This window comes from Lepisma saccharinum, chromosome 16 (assembly GCF_977018435.1).
Source record: "Lepisma saccharinum chromosome 16, izLepSacc3.1, whole genome shotgun sequence".
In the NCBI taxonomy this organism is placed as follows: domain Eukaryota; kingdom Metazoa; phylum Arthropoda; class Insecta; order Zygentoma; family Lepismatidae; genus Lepisma; species Lepisma saccharinum.
Genome location: NC_139244.1, coordinates 14,249,520 through 14,274,454, shown reverse-complemented (window position 1 = coordinate 14,274,454; position 24,935 = coordinate 14,249,520). Strand labels below are relative to the sequence as shown.

General features: G+C 38.7%; 2 protein-coding genes across 2 annotated transcripts in view; both read right to left on the bottom strand.

The window, feature by feature from the left end:
• Positions 1-1,743: 1,743 nt before the first annotated feature.
• On the bottom strand, positions 1,744-16,173 carry LOC145999929 (aldo-keto reductase family 1 member A1-like). Its single transcript, XM_083137214.1, has 7 exons — positions 15,894-16,173; positions 11,823-11,990; positions 10,078-10,281; positions 5,628-5,875; positions 5,055-5,217; positions 3,758-3,849; positions 1,744-1,928 (listed from the first exon to the last, which is right to left on the bottom strand). The coding sequence occupies exons 1-7, from the start codon at positions 15,957-15,959 to the stop codon at positions 1,898-1,900; spliced, it is 972 nt and encodes a 323-aa protein (XP_082993340.1). The 5' UTR covers positions 15,960-16,173; the 3' UTR covers positions 1,744-1,897.
• A 2,459-nt stretch (positions 16,174-18,632) lies between these two features.
• LOC145999928 (aldo-keto reductase family 1 member A1-like) overlaps positions 18,633-24,935 on the bottom strand; it is a 33,337-nt gene continuing 27,034 nt past the window's right edge. The window contains exon 7 of the mRNA XM_083137212.1: positions 18,633-18,817. Coding sequence (XP_082993338.1) covers positions 18,787-18,817 — 31 coding nt within the window. The 3' untranslated portion in view covers positions 18,633-18,786. The remainder of the gene's footprint in view (positions 18,818-24,935) is intronic.

Below are 24,935 nucleotides of genomic sequence, written 5' to 3'. Positions count from 1 at the left end.
ATTTTACGTTCCCGGATTTAACACTTTCTCGCATTATACGAGGGTAAGTCATTATTAAGTTGCAAAATGGAATAGAAAGAAAAGTTGAAATAGTTACCTGATGAAATGTCGTTAATTTTTCAATGTAATCTCCATGAACATTTAGGCACTTGTCGCAGCATTTCACGAGTCCCTCAAAGCCATATCACCACCCCACTTCATAGCTGTATGATAAACTTGGCAACGCTACATCACATGCTATGACGTCACGCTATGTAATATCGAGGCCTCGTGTCCGAGCCAGGAGAATTGCTCGACCACTTGGTCTCAGGTAGCGAAGCTACACACACATTTGGGAAATTTCTACTACAGTAAAGTATTTCAATTAAACTATGAATTAATCAATAACATAATCCGTGTTAGTCTAGTTATCGGCCATTAGGGCTAAAATTAACCTATTAAACTTTTTTTTTCTTAAAATTAAACTTCCATAGTTTTTTTTATGGCCAATAATAGTACGTGTCTTAATATAAAGAATTAATATTGTCCTATTTCAACATATACAGGGGGTGAACACACAATCTAGGTGCCAAGAAGTAAAGATTATTTACTGGCTATTTATAGAAACGTTAATGATGTTAGAATTCTTGTTATTAGTTATTACTATTTACTTGTTAATGCTTTGGTTGTAATAAACATGAAATTGAAAAGATACCTTTGCTTGTAATTTACAATTACTTGATATGGTCTATTGCTCTCACTACTAGGTACGTAGTTGTATGGCTCTAGGAAAATAGGGGCCCAGTCTAACTATCCACTGCGTGGTATGATGTTCGCACGTAATTTGCTTCCTATATAGAGGCAAAATACATGGGGATGTCACAACCAGCAGCGAAGGTTTGTGGTTGGTGTCGTAGTCAGCTGGTAACCTTCCGATGGACCTCCACCATATCCTGGAACCGGTGACCACCCAGGTGATTCTTCAGTGGACCGAAGAGAAGAAAGTCGGATGGTGCCAAATCCAGACTGTAGGCAGGATGTTACAGTGGTTCCCAACCTAGGGACCGTATGCGAACCACTGTGTGGACGAGCGTTGTCATCAAACAGAAGAACTCCATCTCCCAAAGCACCTGGATGTTTCCTGCGAATGGCTGACCGTAACTTTATCAGGGTTCTGCAATATGTGGCTGCAGTGACAGTGTGACCCTGGGGCAGAAATTCCACGAGTAGGATGCCTTTACTGTCCCACAACATGGTGACCATCACCTTCCGGCCCGTTACTCACCACGCGTACACTCGGCTAACACACCTGCCATCTTACCCACTTGGCACTCGAATGACTCACCGCCGCACGAGAACGTGACTACTAGCAACGTATACGATACAGGGTGGTGCTGCCACCTACACCGACACTTGCGCAAAGGATCAGTGCAACGACTGATATTCATAAAATAATTTAACGTTGCAGCAATTCGAATATATTTCGTTTTGCGACTTATATATTGACTTTCCCTCGTACATTCAATTTTCATGCTCCCAACATGGCAAATTGCTATAAAATTTTACCCAATTTTACATTTTCCTGTATTTTAAGTTTTTTCAGCTTGGTTCCCTGAAAAACATAAAACCGAGGTCCACTGTTTATGTAATATATGAAATTATATTGTTTTGAAGTGCAACAAGCAGTGCATACTAAAGATTCATTTTATATATTCTACAATCAACTCCTCATTATACTTGAGAATAAAAGAAGTGACATAACTGCTGTAAATTTATTATCAACAAGAAAAATTCAACAAACATGCAGGTACTGAACAAACTAACATACATATCTTATCAAAGCCTTTTGTAGTTTAAAAATAAATTTCAGTTCTGTTGATTTTCAAAGAACTTTGGTTCATTATTACCACGGGAAATGTCAAGCTGGGCATTCAGGATGCATGGAGAACCTGGAAAACAAAGGAATAGTGCAAATTATCATAACTCAGAGCCAACAGATTTACTGTATTGTGTAATTTATGCAGCATAACATTCACTCATTTATTTACATGCTCTCCTAGTTGCTTATTTACAATTTCATGTGTCAGACATATTTCTCTGCTTTCTAATACCATTGTTGTCTTGTAGCTGTACGTCAAAACATTCACATCAGTGGTGATGATAAATACATGAACATACAAACAAGATAACAAAGATGAATAATTTATTATTATTATTCATATTAATATAATCGAAAGCTCTCAAAAACTGTTCTAAATTCAAAACATATCATTTAAATTTTAAATTACTTTAAATTTCATAAAATGCATAAAAAAATTATATAGTTGACGCAAAGATGGTGGGCAAGCATTGGGTGTTTCCAGGAAGCAGAATGTTGGCACTCTGCATACAATTGGATCCAGCTCAATCTTGAAAGGAAAGATGTTAATTATAGAGAACATAGCTTTCCTTGAGTACTGTTACAGTGGGAACCTGATTTTGCATTCCCAGTTGTACATTTTCCCACATTGTACATGGTATCTTCATGGTCCCAGTTGAGCAAAATGCTATAAAATTTTCCTTCATTTTACATTATCCAGCATTTTAATTCGATTTAGTTTATTTTATTTTGCGTTTTGTGCCTCTTGGCTAATTTGCGAAGATGGGGATGAGAGATGAGATGATGAAATTGATGAATGGGCATTCACAAACAACCAAGCCCGAGTGGAATTTGAACCTGTGACCCTTGGTCCTGCATTTTAAGTTCTTTCACATTGGTCCCCTGAAAAACATAAAATCGAGACTCCACTGTATTTACTTACAACAATTTTGACAAATCCAGTATTTTCTTTTATAAAACTGACTGCGCCAATGGAACTATATAACTCTCATCAACTGATTGTTGGCTCAGGGATGTTATTCAATAAGGGAACAAATCTTTTGATCCAACGTCAGCCTTGTCCAACATCATTATTTTCTGTTCCGCATCAGACACATATCTATCTTATTTTTCTGCATTTTTTTGTCTGCTCCACTGTCGGAGCCTGTCCAACACATTTCTTCATGTAGTGCGAACTTTAGCCAACAGATGGAACAGGCTTTAGGCTGTACACTTTGTGTTTCTTGGCTGGCCATGTGCTTTGATGTGAACACATGATCGTGCGTTGTATTTGCACAGTGCTAGTAGGAAAACGGGAGAGATAAAACATGTAACTGATGAAGATTTTTGAGGTCAGTGAGGAAAGACTAAATGGAAATATGGATTTTTCTAGTGCAAAATGAAAAAAATCAACAGAGGACTGAATGGTTGCAGCAGAAGAAATGAGAAAGGAGGAAGAGAAACCATTTTCTACTGTGAGATATGCAACAGGAAACCTGGACTCCATCCTGGAGGTTGCTTCAAGAAGAATCACACTCAAAATAATTAGAAACAAAAAACACTAATTATTTTTATGTAACCTAAAATAGGCATTAAAATCATCAGGTGAGTTCATATTTAAGTTTTTCTCTTTTAAATCTGTGGTTGGTTACAAGTAATCCACCAACCTTTTTTCCGCCTATATAAATAAGAGCTGGAGAGTATGAAGGTGGCGGAAAAATTTGATTGGAAAGGTTTAAAGGAGTTGATGAAAAAATGTCTCAAATTGGTGCATTGAAAAAAATATATATATATATTCTTTCCACAACCAGAAACTGCAAAACTAACATCATGAGATTGTGAAGTATTCATATACACTGTGTAGTAACCTGAGGGGTAAAAACAAACATAGTTATCATCACAATAACTCAAGATACTCACATTTTACTAAAATCAAAGCCCCTTCCTTCTGCCCCTTTGTCAAGGCTATTGAGCTGCTTCAGTTCATCCCCAGTGAGTTCAAAATCAAAAATCTGCAATAGAAAGCATTTTGATTAATGTGTATAATGTATAACGAATGCTTTTTACTGCTGTGTTGGCCTGCAGGTGACAACAAATCCTTCATAACACGAGATACATAAGCACAAACATACTTATGCTAGAGTATCTTTCCATGACTCTTATGAATAACTTTCAAGAAAGAGTGCTGTAATCCTCTTTATTGATTTTTCAGAAAGAAAAAAAATATTCTAAGCGAGAATTCACACAGGAGTGACATGTGTCACATCACTACAGTGTGGTTTCTTCTCAAGTAACATGTCACTTATCACTTCCATGTGAAATATGCCTAAAAGACATATCCTCAAAAAAAAATTAAAAAATAAATAAAAAACATTTTACTTCCACTCCCTGTTAGAAAGAGTGTAACAACATTACAAGGAAGGAATGTGCATAAACATTTACATTCCAATGTTTTAGACTACCAGTATCTCTTCAGGCATGAGAAGAAGGAAATGGACAAGCATTTCTGCCATCTGAAGATGTTCTTCATGTGTAAGACTAAAATTCTTGATCCTTTCCTAGCAACAAATGAAGAAGGATATTAAACAGACGATTTCCAGAAGTGTACTGGTTGATATCCAGAGAAAACCTCTTCATAAAATATTAAGGTTTCAATGAAAAAGATACAATATGAATGTCAACCAAACATTACATAATTTAAAATGCACACTCAACCAGGACTCAAATCTTGATATCTGGCCCAGATTCGAGTTATAGATGAGCCTGCATAATTCTCTTGAAATTGAACATGGAAAGAAATGATACACCATACAATACTTTTATGTATTCTTTGTAGGAGGCTTATGTTTTAAAAAATAAGTTGTGTTTCACATCAACAGAATTGGTTCAAAATTCCATCAGTCATGTATAGTGTCTTTTTTACTTTTTCTCCTTCGAAACTTTCTGTAATGAACTTCATACTCGATGTAATTCAGAGAACCCAAAATTTTGCATGAGTCAATATGAAATTCTTGACAATACCACTAAAGTAAACATACAGATAATCAATATTTCACAGATTTAATATAAAGATGCAAATGTTCTGTAAGATCCTGAATAATTCATTCACCTAATCAATAAATGCATGCAACTAAATGCATGCAAGTTATCCCTAAAAATAATAATAAAAAAAAGAACCAACTTGCAATTCGAACGCTTCCCTAAACACAATATTCACCTGGAAGTTTTCTTTGATGCGTTCAAAGTTGGTGCTCTTGGGAATGGTAACAATTCCATTCTGAGTGAGATGACGCAGCAGGATTTGTGCTGGAGTCTTCCCATACTTCTTAGCGAGTGAAAGAACTGTTGGGTCAGTCAGAACAGGTGGCACTGTAGGTGCACTGGAAAAAGCAATACGATTTCATTATAATGCACATGAAAGGAATGAATTTTGAAATATCAATACACAAGCTGGGGAAAAAGAGTACAAAGCTGTGATTTCCATGAATGCCTGTTAGTTGTCAGCCATCACATTCCTAGAAACTACCAGAGATTTAAACTTGGCTGAGACTTTATAGGCTTTTTACTTTATAACTGAATAATGACCAAAATGTCACGTTTTACTCCCGAGCCCTTCAATTAACCTCTTGATGCTGTGTGTCAAGGTCCAGTTCAACCCACAGCAATGAAATTGAGAGTTTGTTTGAATATAGTAGTCACTATTAGTATTAATAGGTAAATGAGTGACCTTGCTGTTCACAGAGAGAGGGGGGAAGAGAGAGAGATATTTCCTGAGAAAGAAAAAACTCACGGGCGTCCAAGTTTAGTGTAGAACTCCTTTCTTCCTGGAGATCCAAAAGGTCCATATGCACAGACAGTGATTCCATGCTTCTCACACACCTCCCTCAAAGGCTTCTGCTGGTAGTAAAGCTGGAGTTCCACCTGAATATTAGCTGGAGGGATTCGTGCATTCTTCACTATGCGCTCAACCTGCCGGATGTCGAAATTGGATATTCCGATGGCCTTGGCTCTCCCTGCATCCACTTGGGCTTCCATTGCCTTTAAGTAAATAGTGCAAGAAAGTAGTCGTCACTCAACTTTATCAATGGGACAAGTGCTAGAAATCTTTTATAGATGGGGCAGATTAAATTAACTGGTATTTTATTGGTATTGGCCGATATAAGTGTACGCATTAAATTACAGATAATTTTACCAATCCGATATACATAGTTATCAATATATATTTTAAGTTAGTCCAATATTCAGCTTTTTTTGTTACAATTATTATGGATATAAACAAGTAATCTCAATTCTGTACTTTTTAAAGGAAATGTCTAAATTTGAGGTCACATTTGACATTTCACATACTCAGACTCGAAATACATCTACAAACACAAGTCACAACCATTGTGGGATGTACTAATCTATGAAAAAATGTTAATTGTACAAGAATTTCTCGATAAAAAAGAAAGTTAAATTGTGATAAACTTGTCTCAGGGCATTAATAAATATGTATAAATTAAATGGGATTTGGATTAATAAAATTTGCAATTTTTCACATGTATGGAGAAAAATTCATGCAGAATTTCTGGGTTCAATAATTCAAGCATAATTCCCAAAATTCAAGGAATTCCCAGTGAGTAGCCACTCTGCTAAATATGCATCTTCTTTTGCAATACTAACATACTAGGTACATTAAGGTGGTCAGTAAACAATTCAGGTTCTAAAGAACCATTTGGAATTTTGTATCGGATAAGTGAAATATCAGTTATTGGTATCAGTAAATTTTATACCAGCCCTAGTATTTTGTGTTTGAATTTTTGTTATGTTATGTTGCATTTCAGTCACTTTTGGCTAAACTCAACAATAAGGATGAGTGATGATTAGATGGAATTTACAAATGTACACTAGCAAAGATCACCTATGCCAGGACTCGAACCCAGGAACTTTGGTTGACCACTAAAATGTGCTTGCCTACTGAGCTGGATTTCTATTAACTGGAAATGATCATCAGTAAATAGTAAATGGTTATTGTTGATTTGTTCCTGGAAATCTTCACGACAGTAACCCTGTGGAACTTCAGAAACTTTGATTAAGTTATTAATTCACTTCTTACATCCACATTAGCCACTGGTTCACAGTAATTATGCCCTTTTAATACCCTTTGAGGGATATTTTATTTATTTACTTATTAAAAGTTTCAGATGTAGCATTTATAATAGCCATTTTACACTGAAACTGTATTAGATACACAAAAATAAGTCAAGATGGTTTCCGGAGAGAAAATGTCAATATTTGTGGGCAGTTTATTATAGAACTGGGGCAGCCTGTGGAACAGAGAACGCTGTATAAGAGAAAGCCTAGTGGTAGGGTTGTGGAACAATTGAGTGTTTTGGGTTGATCGAGAGGGCACTCTGAAGTTGAATTCTGTGATTAGAAATTCTGATCTAAATTTTCCATTGATGATTTTGTAGAAAAATTTCACGCCTGCCAGGTCACGTCGGATTTGCAGTAATTGAATATTCAAGGTTGTCAGGATGTCATGTTTCTGAAGATGCCGTACAGAAGGAGCACTTTTCACTCATGTCCATCACCTTTCATCACTCTGACTCAGAACCAGTCATATGTAGGTACTCCCCGAACACAATGTAAGCAGTAAAGTTCGAAAGGATTGTTCAGTAGTGACATCAGTTTCACCACGTTAAGTAGCCTGGGCACGTAGACCTGCATTGATGGCACGGATCACGCATCACTCTAATGAAATTAAATTGGTGTAGAAGAATGCCTGGGAAGAATATTTAGCAGTAGCCATGGCTTCAGCATGTCATAACTAGCCAATTGATTGATTTCTTGTTTTAAGTCCACTTTATGCACAGAAAGGCTAATCGGGACTGGACCTACAGTTTAAAGAAAGATCCGAACCACTGTGCAATGTGCGTCCCTCGGGAATCAAACCTGGGACCCCTTGATTACAAGGCAACGACACAATCGGGGAGGCCCCTAACCAGCCAAGATCACACTTACAGTTGTAAATATTTGTGCAAGCTCCTCTTGTACTGCATTCCACTTAGGTGCAATTGTCGGGCTCTGAATAATTGGGAGGGTACGGTTTACCTAATTCAGAGGTTTTCAACCCGCAGGGTGCATGGCACCCTCTGGCTGTGATTAATGGAACTGCTAAAGCCCGTAATAAAATCAAAGATTAAGTAAATAATGGGAAGCAGTGAACTCAAGAGTCAGGGAATTTCCTGTTCTGTACAATCATGCCCTGTTTATTGTTCTCTATTTACCAGCTCTTTGGATGTGAATAGCTCTTTTCCAAAATGAAGTATGTGGAATCAAAGTTGACCGACACACACATTGAAAACTGTCTATTAGCCTCATCAAACTTCAAGGCAAATATTCACATGCTACTGAAGGAAAAACAATCATGTATGAATGGTTAATATGTGTGTAATTTTTAAACAAATATCACACAACCTTGTTTCATTATGTTAATTTGTTGCGTTGCAGTGACTAACCTCAATTCAGAATGTGTCAGAGTTCTTTGCAATTCATCCCCTTCTTTCATGAGAGTACAGTAAGTGAATGCATATTGAACAACAGAAACCAGTTATTTGTAAAGCTCATTTATGAACATGCAGTCTGTCTGCACCTTATAGGAAAAAACGTTGAAGGCCACTGTCCTAGTGTGTGTGTTTGTGCTACACTGTTCCTCAATTGTATATTGACTTGCCAAAGCAGGTCAGGAGATATCACCTCAAGGTGTTATAGGCAGGTAGGGTTCTATACGTACGAGGGGCATTTACAAATGATTTAGACTAATGACATGTACCATGTCGTGGATGGTCCAGGCTCCAAGGTTAGGTTTCAGCCCTTTCCACGTATTCTCCCTGAAGAGCGATGCAATGTTGCCACCTCTCTGGTAGCTTTTGTATGGCCGCACAGTACCAATATCTTGGGATGTCACATACCCAGTCTCTGACATCTGCTTGGAGGGCATCATTGTCCGGAAATCTGACACCACGTAGGGGCATCTTCATTTCATTGAAGAGGGCGTAGTCACTTGGTGCAAGGTCTGGTGAGTAAGGAGGATGAGCCAACACAGTGAACCCCAGTGATCTCAGCTTATCCTCAGTGCGGTGGCTGGTATGCGGACGAGCATTGACATGAAGCAACAGGACGTTCTTGGCCCACTTTCCCTTGCGATACTGCTGTATCCAGCAACACAACTTCTGTAGAGAAGCACAATACACATCGCTGTTGATGGTCACGTTCGACGGGAGCAAATTCACCATGAGGATGCCATGTTCGTCCCAGAAGACCATTGCCATTTGCTTTCCACAGGATCGAGTGGACCGGAATTTCTTGGGTACAGGACTGCCCTTGTGCTTCCATTGCATGAACTGCTGCTTCATTTCCAGCACGTAATGATGAAACCAAGATTCATCACCAGTCACCAACCGTGCAAAGAACCCATCCTGATCAGCATTGTGGAGTGACAGCAGCTCATCTATCCACTCTGGTTCGTTTCTGTACCAGTGTTAAACATCGTGGAATCCTATGTGCACAAATTTTTGACAATTTCAGGTTGCCATGGATAATTTGATGCAACATGCGGCGATTGAGCCCGGCTTCAAGTTCCAACTCATCGAACGTGATGTGCTTGTTTTCGGCAATAAGCTCAGAAACACGTGCAATGGTCGTGTCATTCCGGGTGGTTGACGGCCGACCACTGCTCTTCCTCTTCTCAACACTTTTCTTTCCACTTGCAAATCCACTCACCCAGTTAAACACTGTCGCACGTGACGGGTCATTGTCAACACACACTGCACGCAATCTGCTGTGAATGGTTGCTGGCCTGTTCCCTTCTTTCCACAGGAACCACACAGTCCACCTCTGCCTGTGGTAATCACACTCCATGATATGTCAGTGATGCCACACAGGTTGCCCGCAAAATGGCACACTAGTCACACTACTCCTGACTTCTACCGGCCTCCCACATCATTATTCACTCTTCAAGGCACTGTCTTTCAGACTACTGTATTGTCACCAGGTTGCCTATTCCGGGGTCTCGCCATGTGCCCCTGCCCCATTGTCCAGAATACAGTCGCAACTCTCTTGGAGACAAGTAACGAAAGCATTAACATCAATATATAAAGGAATACAGCAGTGACAGGTAAAAATCGACCCTTCTCTCAAAACAGAACGTCATTATTTCACCGCTGGCACGTGCCATGATGAAAATGACAAATTATTACCTTCCATACAGCTACGTGATCTGTGTTCATATCCAATGCAAAAGAACCATCTGCATTCATGGGAAACAGCACGTCATCTCCTTGATACTTAAAACCAATAGGTGTGTGTATCAAATACAAGTCCACGTAATCCATTTGTAACTTCTGCAGGGACAATTGTATAAACTTCTCTACAAGGTCAGCACGGATAGCGGACAACGGCAACTGAAAAAAAAATTAAAAATCAGTATTCTGTACACAGATCATGTATAACATGCAAGGAAATATTTTAGTGTCCAAATTCAATCGCACGACAAAATTAGATGCAATAAATACAATGGAATGAAACTCTCATGGCTCATATTCTTATATTTATAAATTTCTTACCTTTTAAATACAACTCATACCATGTCAATACTTGTCTTCAGCTTCCACATTGAAAGTTTAATATACTCAATTGAAAAAAGAAAAAGAACTGCAATTTCATGAATGTTAGATTGCTGCCAAATTTTAATAACATATGAATTTCAACCTACATCAGTACAATTTTTCCTTTGAACACATTGTAATTTGCAGGCATGGGCGGATGCAAGCAAGGGTATCCCCTATTATAGACATGGATTGAGAATTTATTTATTTAATTTACTTCAAGTTTCAAATACAGCACTGAGGAACCATTTCATAGTGAAACTGTAACAATGGGAAAACAAAAACCATTCCTCTACTCCTTCAGGAATTGAATGTTCGGTACTGCAAAATTGCAACATACTATTTCAGATTCAATTACAGAGTTTCTTATGTAATTATATACGTTATTCGATAAATGTCACTTTTATAACTTATAAGGCTTCAAAGAGACAATTGCAACAACATGCACTGTGAGACAACATTTCTCAAGTTCTGTACCTGTAGTGTTCTTGCTCTTTTCATTAATAATTTGTGAAGAGGTAAAGGTGTACGAAAACATATGGTGCAGGCTTATAATTAAATGAGTTTTCTTCTTTCTTGTGGATTATTCGATAAAGTCTTGCTGTTCTTAAACAGAAACAATGTCAAACAACAATAAAATTCCAGGTCAATAGCATAACTAATGACCCCACAAGCTCTATGGTGCACCAGTGTCTCAAGGGGTCCTGCCCAATATAAGGGATGCTTTTTATTGCTTGTGTTTTTCTTACCTACAGTATTCTGAAAATACAGTGTTGTAGATAAGAACATAAAATTATCTATAAAAAAGTATTTAACAGAATTGCTCAGCTAGGAAGTACCTGCAACAGACCAAACACTGCTTCCAATGACCTAGAGGTGGAAAAGAATATGACTTGTGCTAACGGCACGGAAAAATATCCAGTGATATTTTTATTAACTTTAGCTTTCAGTTCACAAAAAATGTGTGTTTACTGATTACAGTAAACAATAAATCATAAAAATTATGTTATGTAAGATATGGAATTTCAGCATCTGGGGAGAGTACTCAAACCTCGAGACAAGGAGTTTACTTACAGCTTTACTTACAGCTGAGGTGTTGGTAGGGTATGGTAGTGAAAATCATGGTTTCATGTAGAAACCCTCCTGTCAGTGTGAATGCAAAAGCAGCTCTGGGGCACACCCATGCCCCTTAATGTCTTCATGACTAGAAATAGATTCTAAGAAGGGCTCCACAAGTCAAAAAGCTCTAAAGCATTTACTATTACTCCTATAAGACTTGCATAAATCATTAAACATTCAGAACTCTTACCACAAGTACCAAAGTTAACAAAATTTACCTTAGTAACAATGAAAAGGTCTTCCCGTTTCCCTTTGCCAGACTCGATCCACTTTCTTATTGCATTCCCAACTTGCTGCTCATTCTCGTACATGTAAGCTGTGTCAATATGGCGATATCCAACTTCCAGTGCACGTGTCACGGCATCTTCAGTAACCTCTACTTCAGCCTGTTAAATTAATTTTTAAAAAATCATGAAAAGACTGACACAATGAATCACACAGGACATGGAAGGTAACATTGGCACTTCATTTTGTGGTAGTAACTCCTTTACATATCGGTATGTTATTAATATTAACCTGAGGTGCTCCATTCATTGGGAAATGTCTGCAATTATTGAACTGTATGATTCCTCCAAAAGAAACTGGGGAAATGTCATTAAACTATATACAGTTCAGTGGGAAATATGAAGCAACTCAACCTGCCTAATATCCTCGTGTAATTATTATTATTTTTGTTGTACGAGGGTGAATCAAATATGAACGAGCCTTGTGCGGAAAAACAAAATTTATTGAAGGAAACAGAGACATTGCCACATCCTATTTTTCTACATAGTCTCTGCCCTTAGTGATACATTACCAACGTTGTGGTAGGTTCTTGATGCCGTTCTCGTAGAATGAAGCTGGGCGGGTAGCCAACCAGTTGCGCACAAAGGTTTCCACCTGATCGTTGGTCGCAAATCGCTCGCCCCCAAGTGCTTCTTTGAGGGGTCCGAACAGGCGAAAATCACATGGTGAAAGGTCTGGGCTGTACGGTGGATGCGGAAGCGGTTCCCAGTGCATTTCCACCAGTTTATGCCGCGTAACACCTGCTCTATGGGGTCTGGCGTTGTCGTGGAGGAACAAGACCTGGAGGATGGGACAGCCTCGTCGTTTGCATTGATACTGCACCTTAACTTAATCCAGGAGGCCGCAGTAGTAGGGGGCGTTGATGGTCCGATGTTCGTGTAAGAAATCCACCAGTAGGATCCCCCTCCAGTCCCAAAACACCGTGGCCAACACCTTCCCCGCAGACAACCGAACTTTGGCCTTCACGGGGTTTCCTTCGCCTTTCCTCCTCCACTCCATGCTGGCACGCTTGGATGCTGGGGTGTAATGATGCACCCATGTCTCGTCACAGGTAATGATGCAATGCAGAAACGCTTCCCCTTCCACGTCAAAATGAGTGTGAAGCTGGCGAGCAATGCGAACTTGGTCATCTTCTTGAGCAACATTCAGCAGGTTGGGTACCACCGAGCTGTGATTTCGCGGAAGCCCAAGTGCTTTGTGATGATTGATTGGACACTTCCATAGCTCACACCAAGTTCTGCTGCAATTTGCTTCACAGTGACCCGGCGATCCTGTTCAACAAGCTCACGAACACGAGCCATGTTGTTATTCGTCACACTGGTGCGAGGACAAAGGGGGTGCACTTCATTTGCAACATGTTCACAGCCTTGCTGGAATTCCTTACACCACACCTTCACTCTTGCCCATGAGAGGGTACCATTCCCAAACTGGGCCTGCAGTCTCCGGTAAATTTCGGCCGGTTTGACGTTTTCCTGGGTGAGGAACTTGATGATTATGCGTTGCGCAACAGACACTGGCACACTCTGCTCACTCATCGTGAGAGCTACTAAACGAAGCATGCGACACGCCGGCTGTTCTTGTTCCTGACTCACAACAGCCCCACCTACTGGCCGCACATGCCCAATCACACCCTGCTACCCATTCCGACGCTTAGCCAATCAAGGCTCGTTCATATTTGATTCACCCTCATAGTTTACGTTTCTTACAAGCACAAAAACACAATTTTTGACATAACAATATCAGAGACGACACATTTATTCTTAACGTTTGATTAATTAAGAGATGTTGCCTTTACCCTGTCCAGAGATAAATTGATAATGAAGGAGGAGGGAGTTACTTTGTTTGCTTGACCTAACATAGTGTAAATTAAATGGAAGTGACTATCTTCACCAGGAGAAGCTAGCCTTTCAGCTATTTTCACCATATTTGAAGCTGCACATGAGCATGATCTACAACCTGCTCTGTCCTACTACACAGATGTGTGTAGTAGTTCTCTAGTTGTATGTGTATGAAATTTACGTCTGTGAGCATTTACTTTCGTGCAGGACTTTCTTTCTGCATGTTATGGAGTTGTAAAAATACTGCAAGGTGTTCTGATAAAGACCGTTGCTGCTAATATGTCACATGAACTAAGTATGAAGGGAAATTACATTTCTAAATGCTTTTATTGTTAGGCTAGGCAGGTCAGGTTTAGGGCTATTTGCATTAAAATTACCTCTGTAAATACATAATTTGTATTCTTGTCCAGATATTATTAGAATCATTAAATCAAGAAAACTTAGGTGGGCAGGCCATGTGGCACGAATGAGAGAGGAAAGAAGACTTTACAGGATTCTTGTTGGGAAACCTGATGGTAAGAGACCGGCAGGAAGACCAAGACGAAGATGGAGGGATAACGTTGAGATGGACCTAAAGGAAATCGGTAGGGATGAAAAAAGAGTATATAGATCTTGCTCAGGATAGGGACAGATGGAAGGCCTGTGTTGCTGCAGCCATGAACCTTCGAGTTTAAGAAGGCTAGAGAGTTAGTTAGTTAGCTGTAAATACTTCCCAACACCTGATCATGTAATTTCTGGTCTTCAGTACTTTCTGCTGTTCTCACTATATGTTGACAATAGGAGACGAACCCATTTTAAATAACTTCTTACCTGCAAGTTCAGCAACTGCCAATAAATGTAATAAGATAAAATACAATGTTATGGTATGATTCCAGCAATTACTTTTGTTGGTGAAAATAGCCACACATACTGTTCTCAGAACCTGGTGATTAGATTGCATTGATTTGGTGTTTTAAGTCCACTTTATGCACAGTAAGGCTAATAGGGACTGGACCTACAGTTTAAAGTGGGATCCGAACCACTATGTGCCTCCACCGGGAATCGAACCCGGGACCCGTTGATTACAAGGCGACGATGCTACCACTGCACCATCGGAGAGGCCCTCAGAACCTGGTGAAAATTGCCCTACTTGCTATTCTCACCACCTGGTGAAAATAGTCACTAACTAACTAACTCCCTAGCCTTCTTAAACCCGAAGGTTCATGGCTGCAGCAACACAGGCCTTCCATCTTTCCCTATCTTGAGCAAGTTCTATATACTCTTTTCCATTCCTACCGATTTCCCTTAGGCCCATCTCAACATTGTCCCTCCTTCTTCGTCTTGGCCTTCCTACAGGTCTCTTACCATCAGGTTTTCCAACAAGAATCCTGTAAACTCCTCTTTTTTCTCCCATTCGTGCCACATGGCCTGCCCACCTAAGTCTTCTTGATTTAATTATTCTAATAATATCTGGACATGAATACAAATTATGTAGTTCTAAATTATGTAACCTTCTCCACTCACCTGTCTCCTCATCCCTTTTAGGTCCAAGATTTTCCTAAGGATCCTATTTTCAAATACTCTCAATTTATGTTCTTCTTTCAATGTAAGGGACCAAGTTTCACATCCATATAATACTACAGGCAAAATTACTGTTTTGTATATTTTAACTTTTAGTTTCTTAGATATTAAACGAGAAGACAAAAGTTTATGAAGAGAGAAGTAACATGCATTTCCTGAATTAAGCCTACTTTTTATTTCCTCTTTAATATAATTTTCATTTGTTAATATTACTCCTAAGTATTTGAATTTGGAAACTGGTTCAAACGAGTTGTTATCAATAATTAGATTTTGATTATTACCTAACACTTGGTTTCGACCTGTAAGCATATATTTAGTTTTCTCTTTGTTAACTTCCAAACCTATCTCTTTAGCAGTTTTGAAAAATATTTTAGCATTATTCTTAATTGTATTCACATCATCCCCCAGCAAGTCTACATCATCTGCATATGCTAACAACTGAGTCACACCATTTAATTTTAGTCCTTCTTTAGTTTCTTTTACCTTCCTTACAGCATATTCTAAGGCAAAATTAAAGTGCAATGGAGATAATGCATCTCCTTGTTTTAACCCATCATGAATTGTAAATAGTCACAGCCTAATTAAATATACATGAAATGTACATACCAGATATGTTCCAAGTCCAATAATTGGCATTTGCATTCCATTTTTAAATTCGACGTAAGGCTTCATAGTGATAAAGTTGACAGTTCCACTCTACAATAAATGGAAGTAAGTTTCAGTTTTATTTTATATGCTGGGAAGTGTCTCAAGAAAAAGAAAGCCTTGATCAATGAAGAACCTAGCACGAATTTGCAGTTGTACCTTCCTTGTCTGGTGCTTAAATATATCAGCGTGTGGATGAAATTACACCATTTCATGTAATAAGCTGTTATCTTCTCTGATAAGAAATATTTGTTCTTATTGAGTGGCTAACCTTGTGCATATCACCCATATCACCTACTTGTATTTTGCTCCTACACAAGGACATGCACTGTTGTCAAACGATCATGTTTCCTCCACAGCCAAAATGATATGACATGTTATCTAAAAATGATTTGCACGTCATTCTCCATTATACATAGTATTCTCTCTTCGCCTTGACATACGTATAACTCAGGTTCAACTGTATTTGCCATTTCACATACTCAGACCCAAAATACATTTAAAAACAAAACTCACAAATGTTATGAGATATACTAATTTACTAGGGATGTGCCGAAGCCGATTACATATGTATGAAAATCGGCAGAAATTGACATATTGGTATCGGAATCGGTAAAAATCCGATATTTAAACCGGTACAGATTATACTAGAGTTTTACCTTCTAACAAGTTTTATATCCTAGTTTTATAAGATTTATTGAAAATTTGGTTATGATTCGTCATTATTGTAAAGTTTTTGTAATAAAATTATTGCAAACTCTCATTCAGAGGATCAACCTAACTATAAATTGGAAATAAAACAGTACATTGCTGAACCAGGATCTGCTGTTGCATTGGAAATTCAAAAATGAGTATTCAAACGTGAAGCAAGTGCTGAGAAAATACTTGGGCATACCTGCTGCATCAGTATTCAGTGATTAAGTGTTCAGTGTTTCAAAAAACTGCTTGTGTACTAATGTTAAATCTCTAGGTTCACATAACCTTTTATAAATGCAAATGTACATTCGCATCTCTTGAGAATATATATGTATATACATATGATATGCCATAGAAATGAACATAGCAAATTTATTTTTGTCATGCAGAAAATAACATCCCATTTCTGTTTAATAATGTTATGTATCGGAATTGGTTAAATATCGGCACCGGTTCCAAAAATTATCGGTGAGTACATCGACATCAGTAAATTTTCAGCTTCGTCACATCCCTATAATTTACAAAAAAATATTTAATTGTATAAGAATTTCAAACTTAAATTTACCTAATTAACTTCAATATATCTTGCCTTGCAATAATCTTCTGTCTGTCAGATTGTTAGTGTCCTTTGCAGAACACTCTAAGTAAACAGGTTGAGAGAATTCTGTTTTATTTTCCACACAGCTTTCTTTTCCTTCTTTGATAAAAATAAAATCTAAACTGTGAAAAACTTACCTCAGGGCATTTATAAATACGTATAAATTCAATGGATTTGGATTAAAGAAAGTTGCAATTTTTCACCTCAACGGAGCAAAATTAATGCAGAATTCCCGGAATTCAAGAAATTCTTGGTGAGTAGCTATCCTGAATGTGCCACTGGCCTGTGACGAAGGGAGTGCTCTGCAGATGAGGAGCAGAAAGGACATCTCTGCTATGAAAAATTCCCTGAGCACAGAATTTGTGCACCTGAGGCAGCCAGTTTTACCACACCTATCAAGAGATGACCTTACACTAGAGTGCTTTCCCTCAATTGTTCACTGGCTTTTGTTTATTCTTGCAACCATTATCAGTAGATTGAAATAATACAAATACAAATTACCTTTCTTTTCTTTACACAATACAGCCGGGCCACCTCAAATTCCATTGAGTACTCTGGTAATTGTGAATCATTACCATTTAACCTCACTTGATCAAGTTGTAGAAAACGAACATGTAACATTTATATAGTCTAATTCGTTTTTATATCTACTTCTAATTAATGACTCCCAGGTTCAATACCAGTTGAGGCATATAGTGGTTTGGATCCCACTTTAAACTGAAGACCCAATTAGCCTACGCGTGCATAAAAGTGGACTTAAAACACATCTGAAACTCAAATTACTTTTATATTCTTCAAAACCTGCATATATTAAACAAACAAACACTATGTTTCTTACATTGGCCCCAACTTTCGTGGCAGACTGGTCATGCTACAATGTCAGGGGTCCTAGGATCAAATCCCAGCCCTTGCATGGGTGTTCTTTGCGAGTGTCCCTTCAACAATTTCATCATATCATCACACATCCATACCTTCGCAATTAGTCAACAATTGGTTGAAAAGCGAAATAAGATAAACCAAATCAATTAACACATCAATCATATATTGGCAAGAAAAAAAACTACCAATTTAAGAAAATATAGTAGTTATTTACGTAATATATGCAATTTTACTGGTTTGGAGTATGTATTGAAGTGCAATTACAAATACACACTATTAATAAGAATCATTTTGTATGTTATACATTCAGAAACTCCTCAGCAGTGGCAGCGATTAGGGGGGCGAGGGGAGCCGGTGCTCCCCACTTCTTGCCACTTTTGGCACCGCACTACGCTAAAACTTATCTTCCAAAGGAAAGTAAACTGTCGTTGTCCCTCCAATTTTGGCACCTTGCGCCCCCAGTTTTAGAACCCAATCGCTGCCACTGCTCCTCGGTATACTTAAGAATAAAAGAAGTGACATAACTGCTGTAAATTTATTGTCAACAAGAAAAATTCAACAAGCATACAGGTACTGAACAAACTAACACACGTATCTTCTCAGAGCCTTTTGTAGTTTAAAAATACATTTCACTTCATTTCATTCTCAAGGAACTTCGTCTCATTACTGCTATGGGAAGTTTCAAGCTGGGCATTCAGGATGCTTGGAGCACCTGGAAAACAAAGGAATAATGAAAATTATTGTTAACTCAGAGCCAACAGATTTACTGTATTGTATAATTTATGCAGCATAATTTTCGCTCATTTATTTACATGCTCTCCCAGTTGCTTATTTACAATTTTATTTGTGTAAGACATATTTCTCTGCTTTCTAATAACATTGTTGTCTTGTAGCTCTACGTCAAAACATTCATATCAGTGATGATGATAAATACAACCAATATGGGTTTTCATGAACGTACAAAGAAGATAGCAAGGACGGATAATACATTATTATTAATCATATTAATATAATCGAAAGCTTTCAAAAACTGTTCTAAATTCAATACAGGTAATTTAGAATTTAAAATTACTTTTAAGAGTTGGAGGAGAGATGGTGTGGGCAAGCATTGGGTGTTTCCAGGTAGTGAAATGTGGGCACTTTGCATCCAACTGGATCCAGCTCAAAATTATATCACCAGTGTTGACAACTACCAATATGTGTATAAAATAAAAAAATAAGTCCCAATGTTTCGTACCTACATCTGTTAGGTCACGTTGGTCCTTATTGAAAAAGAATGAATAAAGCAGGATAGTCAAAAAATGGGAAATTCCATTTTCTATTTTAGTTGTATTCAGTGTATATAGACTTTGCATGTTATATGAAGTGTATTATTCTATAGGGGAGGGTGGGGCAAGTGAGACAGTGTGTCCACCCTAGCTAAATTGTAGACAACGATAGGAAAATACCCTGTGAGAAGCTAGTTGGTGTCATAACATCTGGATAGGCTGTGTGTGTAGCAGTTGTACACTCGCTTGAAAATTGCGAATTTTGTAGGTATATATTTGTTTTCGGTGCTATCCTTATAAAGATTATGGTATATACATGCCTGCATTACATATCGCCAATACATTTTAACATTTGTAATATATATTATTGCATAATATATTCGCGATATGTAATTGCTAGGGCTGAGCCGATACCGATACATCGGTGAGTATCGGTTGATTTTCTTTTGCTGATACCAAAGATTTTCAGTGACTAGAAGAGCGAACAAAGGCAACAGCTCATCTCAACATTTGTCCTTTTTAAAAGTTTGTTCATCCATCGTTGTGACAGATTGGGAGACCAGCATAGGAAGTTCCATAGTGTTTCCTAGAAACACTGGATAAACCCACACCCTCCCAGAAAGCAGATGGCAAGATCAAAGGCATGGGTAAGTGAATGCTGAACCTAAACGTGACCGTGAGGACATGGAACTGCTTGGTTAATGCTGTGGGAAATAAAACATTCATTGCCAATTGTTTGAAGTTCGTGGTGGTAATATAGGTGGATGTTTTTAAACCCCCGCCGCACTAATGCCGGGTCAGATAGTTGCAGCGTTTTTGGAAAAGAGGGATGAAGGTTACTGCGAAATTAACTTAGTATTATCTACGTTCAAGTGCGAAGGGGAATCAGCAATTTATACTTATACTCTTCACTTCTGTCTTTTGTGTGACTGTCGGTATTGGCCAATGATGGCTATTTATTTCCGCCAAAAGCCGGCCCCCATGGCAAAGTGGTTAGCTCATCGCGCTACGATGCCAGGGTTTGAATCCCAGCCTGGGCATGGATGCTTGGGAGTGTTCATTCATCAATTTCATCACATCATCGCTCATCCCCATCTTCGCAAATAACAAAAAGTGGCACAAAAGCAAAGTAAAATAAAGCAAATCAATCAATAATTTCCACGGAGATTAGATTGAGAACGTACAACTTTGAATGACATTACTAAAAAAGGTAAGCTAATCGGGACTGGACCTACATTTTAAAGTGGGACTAGTACCACTATGTGCCCTCACTGAGTATCGAACATGCGATCTAAACGGCAACACCATCGGAGGGGCCCCTCTAAAGATTTATGTACACCACTACTTACAATAATGTGTGAAACGCCCTCCCTTGCCCGGGAAAACAAATGCTACCACTACCTAGATAGAGGCGGCAAAATATCCCTCGGACAAGCGAAATAGCGTTACGGTCCAGGTTAAGTTCGTGTGTAGGAACCGGTGACCGACAGTGCATAGTGATAAGCCATATCGAATAAAAACAAAGACATATGTACTTTCAAATAACCACCTCTTTACCTGTAGCCAGGAAGCGGCTAGCTGCATACCTGAAAATCACGGGTAGCGACATGCGTACGAAATGATATAGCCCAAAATTAACATGAAAATAAAAAGTATATTCTATTCATAATCAACAAAGATCAATTTACTACATCTCCCCCTCTTTCACTCTCACTTTCACTCACAGAATCAATCCTTACGGGGTCATCGACACAAAGAATGATACATGACATGTACAGGTGTTATGACGATAAGCCCTAATTATTGCATTCTCAATTAATTTTACCTTACTTTTTGTCTAATCAGGTCATTTGTGATTTTGCTCCAGTGCTACTCAAATCCTAGCCAGCCCTTACTTAAGTTCACCTTTTTTTTAAAAAGAAACTAGTCGGCGCGGTGACAATACATTATTTGATCAGCATAAACAAAGGCGTCTCAACGGCAATTACATTCACGTGGGCGGACGTTTTCCTTTTACAAGACCTCACGTGGTTCAAACATAACAAATAACCTCCGTTGAGTGACGCAAGCATATACTCTCTAGCAGGCGGGACTTAAACACTTCGCCGCGATGAGCAATTCATATTACCAGGCAAATACTTTTAACAAATAATCACGTATGCGACCTGACATAGCTAGCAGCGACACAGCACTGACACATAAAAATTAACAAACCTCAAGTAGATTAAACAATTAAGTGGGCGGCACTTTACTCTAATGGTACGCACTTTAAACAAATACAAAGGAGCACAAACAACAATGAATTTAAGATCATTAAAAAAATATCACAAGGAATAAGAAAAATTGACCTGAGACGAATAGATTACAAGTGACAAGCACGACGGGAGTTTGATATGAAGTTTCGAGTTGAGTGGGCGTTTTCAAAAATGTTGACGAATTTCAAGGGCGTTCTCTAAATCAATCGGGCCATCACGTGCTGACAATCACACAGATGAATACATTACCATCTCTCAGCTTCCGAGGTGCATCCTGGCATCTTTATGGGTGATTGAAAACATAGTGTTCACACGAAAGGTTTCCTTGGTCGCGACGATGAAGATGCGAAAAGTGTTCATACGTCCGGTTTCTCGGTTTCTCTTCCCCTCGGGATCGGTGAACATTTCCGTGGTCTGGGCGTCGGGACGTCAACGTGGCGGCTGGTAGGCATCATCGGAGTGTCGACAGGGCGGCGCTCGACGTCTCTCTCTCTCTCTCCGTGGCGGCGGATAGGCATCATCGGCGTAGTCTCTTCTGACATCGGGCGAATCGAGGGTAACGCCCTCATCTCTCTTCTTCCTCTAGCCTGCCATAGTTTCCGGTGTTCCTCGTTTCTCAAAAATTATAAACGGCGTAAGGTAATCACGGAAACACGGTCTCGCTTCAACTTCTCCCAGCGGTTGAGGTAGGCGCACTCGTGTAGACTTACTGTCTATCACACACACTGGTGTTCGCAAAACACAACAAAGTCCACTGTACACGGAGAGGTAGCACGAAGGTGCTCTCGTTACAAGAATCGCGGCAAAACTGTACACGGAGAGGTAGCACGGAGCTGCTCTCGCTACAAGGATCGCGGTAAGACTGTGTATCGAAAAACCATGTCCTTCGTTTTATTTAGATTTTGAAAAACGACGCTAGGCGTTCGTTGAAGTGACGCTTCCGAAGAGGTCATTCCACTTTGCTCTATTGTCTCCCAACTGGGACGAGCCGTGCTCGAAGTTGAGTTTCTGCGGATTAAGCCTCAGCCTCGCTGTCGCCCATAGCTCAATTGCAACCGGTGTCCACAAACTGATCAATTACAACCGATTTGATCTGGCGTCCGTAATTGTTGCTTGATCGCGACGAAACTCCACACATCTGTCCTTGCATACATGCTGCTGCGCTGGTATAAGTTTCACATGAATCTGACCGCTGGAAACCGAGATATTTAAATGTTTGTCACTACGGTCGAATTTCCTAAGCTTTAGACGCATAACGTGACCCTTCAGGTGCTCACCCTTAAGACACGCGAACGTCTCGTTCCTCCCGTCGGCTTGGCAAAAATCAAATATGTATTCTTACAAATTAAAACTCTCAACGCTTTGAATCAACACATTTTTTACCGCTATGGACAATAATAATAATAATAATAATAATAATGACGTCGGTAACTCTGACTGTCACAAATGTACATAAAATATTTATCAGGAACTTTACTTTTCATCAAATTGACGTACCATCATTCTTCTTGTTATTCAATAAATACATTTTTTTTTTTTACTTTTTTGACATACATTTTCCTTGCCACAAATTTTAGCAGTCTTAGCTACACGTAAGCCAGATGATGAATATTTGCTGTTTTATTTCTGATTTTATAGCGTCTTTTTACTATTTATGTAATAACATAATTTTTTTTAGTCAAGATAGAAAGAACAAAATAAGTATTAATCTTGTCTTTCCTCAGTTTCTTAGTCTGTGGTTACATACAACAATACTCCATACACATCTGAGAAATTAAGTACTAATTAATTAATTTTCATGTTATTACAAATAATTATATTAATGTATTAAATAGAAACACTTAGCTCGGACTGGCTCCCCAAATTATATATTTCTAAATACGTGTCTAGTGATGCGATGAGTTAGTATGACTCGGTAACAAGCCCTTGTTATTTTGTACTGGAATTATACAAGTATCAGTATAGGCTCAGTTCTAGTAAGTGCATAATATATCTCTTCACGAACCTCATGCTGACATATGGTGAATCTAGCATTATTAAGGTCGAGATAATAAAACATGTGGGGTGGGGCAAGTGTCCACCTAGAATCTTCCCCAGGTTAACTAATTCACTAGTAGGTTATTTTACGTTGCTTTACTACCGTCTGGTTAATCTCGATGACAATCCTCCATGTGTATTGAGCAGTATGCATGTTAAACTTTTTATTCTGGGAGATGCCAAATCGTTTCTTTTGCCAGAGTTAATTTTGTTGTGGGAAGGACTCTCCAGCACCCCCACCCCCTGTTTAATTCACATTCTGATTTAGGGTTTCATATCTTGTAATGAAAATCCAATATCACAGTATTCACAGTTCTAGTGATGTTAAAAACTTATATCCCTGTGCCTTCATTCAGATAGGGTTTGAGTCTATCCAAATGACAGAGAGAGGAAGGGGGTGGACGAATATGATATCAGGCATTGCAGAGTATGAGGGATGGTAGTCTGTCATTGGAAAAAGCAGCAGTGAGGTACAGTATACCCTGGACAACCCTCATCTCAAGTATAAATCGAGGCACTGTTGGAAGAGTACAAAATACGGGAAGGTTTAAACAGACATTCACAGCTGAAATGGAAAAGGGATTAAGTGACCACTTGCTGTGGTTGGAAAACTGGACTAAAGAATTTTGTGTGTGATAGTTGCCGATAAAATCAGCTTCCTATAAGGGTTAGCCGACAGTTATATTTCCATTAATCTGGACACACAATTTAAGTAATTTAGAACGTTTGTCTGGTGAAAGTTATTTGTTAAGTTTCAGTATTCAATTTCCATATCTGGTTGGTCTTATTTGCTCCACCTGGTGGGGTCCACATGTGTGGACATGCAGACTTGATTTCTTGAATTTTTTTAACAGAGTTAACTGTTCTATGTGTAGCCTGGTAAAACTTTGTTTCTTCTCAAATAACTATGACCTTTCTTTTCTTAAGGGGTCTCACTTGCCCCACCCTTCCCTATGAATAAGGTTATTGGAAATTTTGGAAGGAAAGATGGCCAATATAAAGGGTGGTCCAAAAGTATGGAGACAGCCGAATAAAAGTTGAATGGCACACTGTTCCACAAAACTAACACTGTAGGTTTGTAACAGGAGTGAGGGGAAATGTTATAGGGCATATGACAATGAAGGCCCTGAATTTAACTTGAAAATTTTAAATGGAAACCATAGTTTGTGACACCTAAATTGAATACGAAATTTTCTCAAGAGTTCAATGTTATGCTTACTGTCGCTCTAGCACCAACCATGATAAAGTTATTAACATTTCTTTGTTTGCT